This window comes from Ruditapes philippinarum, unplaced genomic scaffold, assembly GCF_026571515.1.
Source record: "Ruditapes philippinarum isolate M1 unplaced genomic scaffold, ASM2657151v2 ctg11415_1_1_1_1, whole genome shotgun sequence".
Classification (NCBI taxonomy): Eukaryota; Metazoa; Mollusca; class Bivalvia; order Venerida; family Veneridae; genus Ruditapes; species Ruditapes philippinarum.
Window position 1 is genome coordinate 22,171 of NW_026856873.1, and position 7,945 is coordinate 30,115.

The following is a 7,945-nucleotide window of genomic DNA, read 5'->3' on the forward strand; positions in this document are numbered from 1 at the left end:
CTTTGAGAAAAGTAAACAAATTAAAGATTCAAGTGATAATATATATCTTATGTGCAATTAATGACTTATTATGTAGTATTTATCACCATATTTCTTCTGCGTTACTAACGCAGTAGTGGCTATTTATGCATGTTTTGACCTCTTTTAGGTAATTTACGTGGATATTAAGTGCCGATTGTAATGTGCCAAGTATTTTCTTTTGTTCATTATAAACAATATTTTTACCTTTAAATACATTTTCAAAATTTTCATGAAAATAAGGATGAATTGGAGGCCGTGCTGCTTTAAAGTTAACATAACATATTTTACAACTTTATAGTTTTTAACATACTTTTTACAAACAATATTTACAACATATATTCATGTCATATCTAATTGTTTAGTAACCAGTGAACTGTTAATAAATACAATGCAAACAATCTTTCATTTAAAACACAACAGTCCTTTTGTTGCCTTTCACACCTTCACACCTCTGTTCAATTTTATACCAAAGTAAAACAACTTTTTATGGTGCTAAACAATATCCCTTTTTTCACTTGACATGGGAATTTTTTTTAGAATAGAAGAAAATAATTAGTGTTTATTTTGCTTTTCTTTTACTAGTTAAATACAAAGTAATAAAAGATTTTAATAAGGATATTTTAGGGTAAAAAGAGTTATTGAGTCTGGTTATTCTTAATTTATTTTTACTTAAAGTCTTTGGTGCTTTTTATGATGAATACTATGTTAACATTTGAAAAATATTGCAGCAAATTATCTTAGATTTTATAACTTACTTTTTTCACAAAAATAAAATATAGTTATTGTAATTTACAGCTTAATTTTAGGAGAAAAATTGATGTTATTTTTAATTTTATCAAAACCCAAAAGTACTGGTAATGCAGTAGCAGTACCACTTTTTAGACGGGGTAATGCAGTACCAGTACCAAGTAGTAGCAAAATTTTGGTAAGAGTAATTCAGTATCAGTACCAGTACTTGCAAAATCACTGCAGTACATACTGCAGTACCAGTACCAGTAATGCAGCTCTGGTTGTATCAGAAAATGAAGAAGATTTTAACCGTTTGTACATGGCTTCGTCTTAATCGTCGGTATGAATGGAGACAGGCTATTAATATATTATTATCTAAATAACACCTATATTTGTAATAAAGAATCAATTTCTTCAAATTTACAAAATCGGATAATAAATGATACGCCAAGTGTAGGTATTAATTTTTCACCCCGAAATTTACTCCGGGTTTTCGTCGTATTTTATTTCCATAAAAAACGTCGGTCTTTGCGAAGAAGGTGTTAAAATTTTTTAAAAATCTAAAAGATATTTGAAATAAAAATCCATTTTTTTTAACAAAAATTTCAAAAATTCCCCAAATCGGTGAAAAAAATGATACAAAAACAAGACTTTTTTTTTACTGTATAATTTCGAAAAAAATTTAAATGGAAAATTCCCCGGGTTTTTCTCGCTTTTTTAAATTTCTTAATTGTGGGTTTTGGGACAGACGGAAATATTAAATTTTAGGGCCAAACTCCTATAAACTAAAATTTTTTGATGGGTTTTTCCTGTTCGGGGTGTCAGGGGGCGACAAGTTTTTTAAATTTCGTTTTTTTAATAGGTTTACTACCTTTTAATATAAATCCGTGTTTTAAAATATCTTTTCAAAACCTTAAAAAATTCTTTTAAACCGGTTTTTTAAAGGTATGTTTGAAACATCCCAACAAAGAAAGGTGACTTAATAAAGCTCCTTTAAAAAAGTTGTTTTTCTTATACAATTCTGTGTAGTTGCTGTAGAAAAGCAAACTGTTCATCATACTTCTACAAAAACCGACACATGTTAAACAGTCCAATGTCACATAATAATTATCCATCATTAAAATCTTGCCAATTATCTACCAGGTGCATTCTCTTCTTAGAGATACGCAAACCACAACAAAACCTGTACAGCACAATGTGAAGTCCTCGAGTGGCGTATCTATCCGCCTGTCAATTACATATACACTTCAAGTTCAATGAGCACGAAATAATTGTGCTAAACTATGACACAACTAAATTAACGTACATATATAACTCTTAAACTGCAATAAAAAAATCAGTTGCAGCCTCAAAAATAAGCCGACAGCTTGACAAATCTATTGTGACTGGTAGTGAACCATGAAGAATAACATGTATAACCCGACGGGTTCCCGGGAAAAAACCCACTTTTTGCCAATTTCCCGGAAAAAACCACCTAAATAGAAATATTTTTTAAAAATTAAATCCCCAATTTAATTGTAAATTCAATTTTGAAATTGGTAAAAATTTTTGTAAAAAACCCCAAAAATAAAATTCTAAATTTAAAAATCCTAAAACCCAAAATTTTTTTCATGGTTTTTTTTTCATAAATACGATGCTTAAATTAAGATTTTTTAAATATTTTTTAATTTTCCAATTTAAGAATTCTAATTTAAAAAGGGATATTCCCCAATTTTAAAAAATTTCTGTAAAAAAAAAGGGGGTAATTAAAAATTTTAATTTTCTTAAATTTAAGTAAAATTTTTCCCAAAAATTAGAATAAATGATGAATTTTATTAAATTAAAAATTTAAAATGTGCAAAAAATATTTCCCTTTTTACACCATTTTACATATTTTTTCAATTTTTGAAATTGTTTTATTTTGCAAAATTTTTTTATACAATATAAAAATTTTTTTCCCAAGTGGGGGAAATACACACAGTAACATTATCAATCACAAAACATACAGGATCTTTAATAGTTAATAATAAATAAATAATTTTATTTACTATTGCTGCACAAACAATTGGACAAAGTGATAGTTAATTTAGTAGCACCAACACCAATACACTTTTTTACTAAAATGCCCTGCATTCACCATTTAATAAAATATATAACTAATATCAAATATCTGATCCAAGGCACTTACTGGTAAATATAGTTCAATAAATACAAAGTAAACATTAAAGTAACATTATACCCATCAATGTGTAAAAAGATGAATGCACAGGTGAAAATCAATATAATTTTACATTTTGCAAATATTGTGTTCAGTTTTATATTTTACCTTGCAAAATACTCAATAATCCATGTGATCCTTATTACTGTTTTGGAATGCATCAGTAACATTCAATTTTAAACAAGAGCACCGCTAGGCGGAGCATTATATGCACGAAAGTGTTTTTTTTTTAGTAAGGATGAAGCATTTGTAAGACATAGGAATTAGTTGTTCATCCTATAAAATTTTACAGCTGTAGGTTGATTAATACTTAAGTTATAAATGACTTAGCCTTTGACCTTGTGAGTTAATTTAGTAGCACCAACACCAATACACTTTTTTACTAAAATGCCCTGCATTCACCATTTAATAAAATATATAACTAATATAAAAATATACTGATTCCAAGGCACTTACTGGTTAAATATAGTTCAATAAATACAAAGTTAAAACATTAAAAGTAACATTAATAGCACCATCAATGTGTAAAAAAGCATGAATGCAACAGGTGAAAATCAATTATAAAATTTTACAATTTGCCAATATTGTGTTAAGTTTTTATAATTTTACCTTGCCAAAAATACTCAATAATCACCATGTGATCCTTATTACTTGTTTTGGAATGCATCAGTAACATTCAATTTTAAACAAGCAGCACCGCTAGGCGGAGCATTATATGCACGAAAGTGTTTTTTTTTTAGTAAGGATGAAGCATTTGTAAGACATAGGAATGAGTTGTTCATCCTATAAAATTTTACAGCGGTTGATTAATACTTAAGTTATAAATGACTTAGCCTTTGACCTTGTGACCCAAAATCAATAGGGGTCTTCTCTCCAATATGCACAATCATACTATGAAGTTTGAATATTGTGGGCAAAATGGAACTTAAGTTATGCTCTTGAAACTGTTTTTTGTTTTAAGGTAATTGTGACCTTGACCTTTGACCTAGTGACCCCAAAATCAATAGGGGTCTTTTGCCCAATATGGACAATCATCCTATGAAGTTTGAATATTGTGGGCCAAATGGAACTTAATTTATGCTTCGGAAACTGTTTTCAGTATTAAGGTAATATTGACCTTGACCTTTGACCTTTTGACCCCAAAATCAATAGGGGTCTTCAACCCAATATGGACAATCATCCTATGAAGTTTGAACATTGTGGGCCAAATGGAACTTAAGTTATGCTCAGGAAACCAAATTGCTAACAGACGGACGGATGGACAGACAGATGGACGCCAGGGGGTATAACATAATATGCCCTTTCGGGCATATAAAAAGAGTGGGCCAGTCTTTTCATAATTTAGGTAGTTTTTATATTTTATCAGTAACATTTACATTATCAATTAATTGGTAAATCACCATTATAATAGGGAATCTCTTGAAATATATTACTAATTCAAATTGCTCGACAGCGAAAAAATGAGCATGTCACTTTAACAATATATCACTGATAAGACACATCTTAGTTTTTTAAGCTTTTTCTGTTAAGACTTCTTCATTTGCTTTAAAATCTTTTCTTATAGCGTTGTCATCTTCAGGGATATCATTAGAACCACTTTCAGTTTGTAGACTTATATCCAAGGCACTATCATTATCAGACATTGGTAATAAAACTTCTTCTTTTGATGTGTCAGTGTCTCCACTTATATCTAATATTACACTATCATTTTTAGGTATAATATCTTGTGTAACTTCATGAGATAATTCACTTTTTTCACTCAAATCTATGGCACTATCATTATAACTATTTATGTCATTTCCACTTGATCTATCATCTGATAAATTTTTATCTTCTGACAGAGCCTTTAAATCTTTCTTATTATTAACTGTTATAATATCAACTGATTCTACATTTATACTCTCTGTTTCAGGATAAGTCTTTGCTTCATCATTCAGGTCTGGATCTGTCTTAATGCCATCAGATATTTCAACTGTGGTATTTGGACAATATTCTGCCAGTTTATTGTCTGGTATTTTAGCTAGAATAAAAATAAAACACACAATGTATATTTATTTTGCTTTAAAACATAAACAAACATAAAATCAAATAAACACAGAATTAAAGCAACATTATAAAAACAGTAATATATCCAGTTTCTGCAACATCTTTCAAATATGTCTACTTAATAATGGTGCATTGTAACACTTATAAAATATTTCAAATGTTCCATATCTGAGTATGTAGTGTTGTCCAATTTTATTGATCTGTCAATAATTCATACATGAAAGTGCTCAATTGACTGTTTAAAAAAACCTTTGGTAGTTAATGTGGACATGTTATGAGAATTAAAAGCAAATTTAAACAAATATTTTAAAAAGTTATGCTACTATAACTACCATACACAGATTTTCTCATTTTACAATGTATAAGGATCCAATCAGCCTCAATGTAACAAACATTAGGTTTCAAATTATTGCCTATGACTGCTGCACTGTAACACCGTAATTCTATTATGTCAAACTTTTAAAGCAGCACACCTCCAGATTCATCCTAATTTTCATAAAAATTTAAAAATGTATTTAAAGGTAAAATATTGTGAAATGAACAAAGAAAGTACTTGACACATTACAATCGGCACTTAAAATCCACGTGAATTACCAACAAGAGATCAAAATATGCATAAATAGCTCCTACTGCGTTAGTAACGCAGTAGAAATATGGTGATAAATACTACAATAAACAGTCATTAATTGCACATAAGATATAAATTATCACATGAATCTTTAATTTGTTTACTTTTCTAAAAGTTTTAGTATGGTTTTTCCAAGTTTAATTTTCTTGAAATATTTTGGGTCATCTGGAGTCATGCAGCTTTAATATAAATAGTATTATACTTACCAATGGACACAATCATAAAAACAATCAAAGATATAATAACATGTATAGACTAATAGGATGCGCTGACCATGTAATCAGTACATGTATGCAATAGACTCACCCAGGAATTAAGAATAGTTGGGTTTTTCCCAGCAAATCTGTTGGTACAAACTTTTACAGTACAGCTTCGAAAATAACCGCAAAAGGTTGACTGATCTAATGTGATGGGTAGTGCACTGTGAAGCTATGACGGTAAAAGTTTGTTTGTACCTATGGAATAGATGAGAAAAACCCACATTTGCCAAGTTACACACAATATCTATTGGCTGGTGAATAAAATTGTACAATAAAAAATTAACACTGTTTTCACTTAAATGCACAGAATTCAATTGGCAACAAATCCAATTTTAATGTACTTATCATTACATGTATATACTTACCAAACTGGACTTTATGCTCAACCTGATAATATCCTAGTTTATCTTTTGGTTTCATCATGGCACACAGTTGTAGTGTGTGGATACTCTCACATCCAAAGTTAGTGTCTATAAATTCACTGTACAATTTCTCATCTATCTTCTTCAGACCTAGAAAAAACAATACTTTTGTCTATTTAAATTATTCTTAAATGGTACTTTTGTCATCATTAAGACCAAAATTATATCCTTACTCTTTATATAATCATCTGAAATAGATCTTTCTTTTGCAAATAAAGTAATTGAAAACTTTTGACACAAAAACATGTCTCAAATGTTTGACCTCTGAAAGCCTTACAAGCTTAATATGGATGGACAGACGGATGAACAGGGAAGGCAAAAACAATTTTAATGCTATCTTATCATATATACCTAATTCTTGTCTATTTTGAGTTTAATTTAATATAAATTTCAAAAAGTACCTAAGAACTGTTCATTTGATGGTTTTGCTAATATTAAAACAATACTTGATATCACTTGGGATGTCTGCAGTAAAAACTTTATTATGTCTTTCTTACAAAACTAGACCAACCTTATAAGCTTTATCCTGTCTACCCAATATTTATATTACCTTTAATTCCTACATGTCTTACAAAAGTTAGAATGAGGTACAGTTCTAGGTTGTCTGTGATGCATTCCAGGGTATTTTCCAAAATAGTCAATCAACCAATTTACCGGAATTTCTTATATACATACATATTGTCAATTTAAATATTTCAGAAAAATACATAAAATTGCAGCAGGCTGTTTAAATTTTTGACATTTTCAAATTACCTTATTGTGAAATCAGGGAATATATTATATATGTCCCTGGTAAATATATTATAAGATGTTTTTTTTTTTAAAAGATCCATGGTTAAATCAACTCTGGATCATCAACACTTCCCATTACTGCATCAGATACCACTAATAGTTCAGAGTCTACATTAAAAATATGACTTTGTTATGAATTCATAGCTGTTATATTTGTGTATTTTATTTTCATTGGAATGTAAAAGAAATAAGTAAGTCTGCATGAGGCTAATATTTCACTAGATAAAGAGTAAGACTCGGCTTGACAGGTATGTTGGAAGTTTTCAACAAACCAGCTTAATAAAAAGTTAAATCTATACGCACCTTTTTTTTTAGAGCCTTTGACACTAGACAATTTCATAATAGTGATGTGTGGTTTAAATCCTCTTTGATCAGGGGAGATAATATCCTGTTCTAGGAAACTTTCTTCCACAATTTCAGCAACATTTTTCAAAGTAGAGACTTGGTGGTCATGTTTAACCTTAGCAAATACCACATTGTTTCTAAAATTTCCAAGGCCACAAACATCTAATGTCAATGAAACGTCTGTGTAAAATGACAGAAGCTTTTCTGAGGCTTTCTCTAAGGCTTGCCTTGATCTGAAATCAGCACATTTATATATACATGTACATGTATGTAAGACAAGAAAGAAAAGGCATCACTTATCACTGATTTAATTACCTCTGCTATTAATTAACCTTTTCACCACCACAATTTGTATATATGGTAATGCAAATCCCACTGCGAAATTAACTCCAAAGAATTCCTGTAAATCTGGTAGTTTTTATGAAATTCTGTATATTTTTGTTTATTTTGTGCTATGATATCTGCTTAAAATTTGAAATAACTACATGAATAAAAACATACACAG

The 7,945-nt window shown here is 29.4% G+C and overlaps 1 protein-coding gene across 1 annotated transcript; it reads right to left on the bottom strand.

Annotated features, from left to right (window-relative positions):
- Positions 1–3,659: 3,659 nt before the first annotated feature.
- On the bottom strand, positions 3,660–7,673 carry LOC132747976 (A-kinase anchor protein 7-like; the record flags this gene model as incomplete). Its single annotated transcript, XM_060737511.1, is given in 3 exon segments — positions 3,660–4,967; positions 6,247–6,393; positions 7,399–7,673. Coding segments are annotated over 3 exon segments (931 nt in total), but the record flags the coding sequence as incomplete, so codon positions are not given.
- Positions 7,674–7,945: the final 272 nt, after the last annotated feature.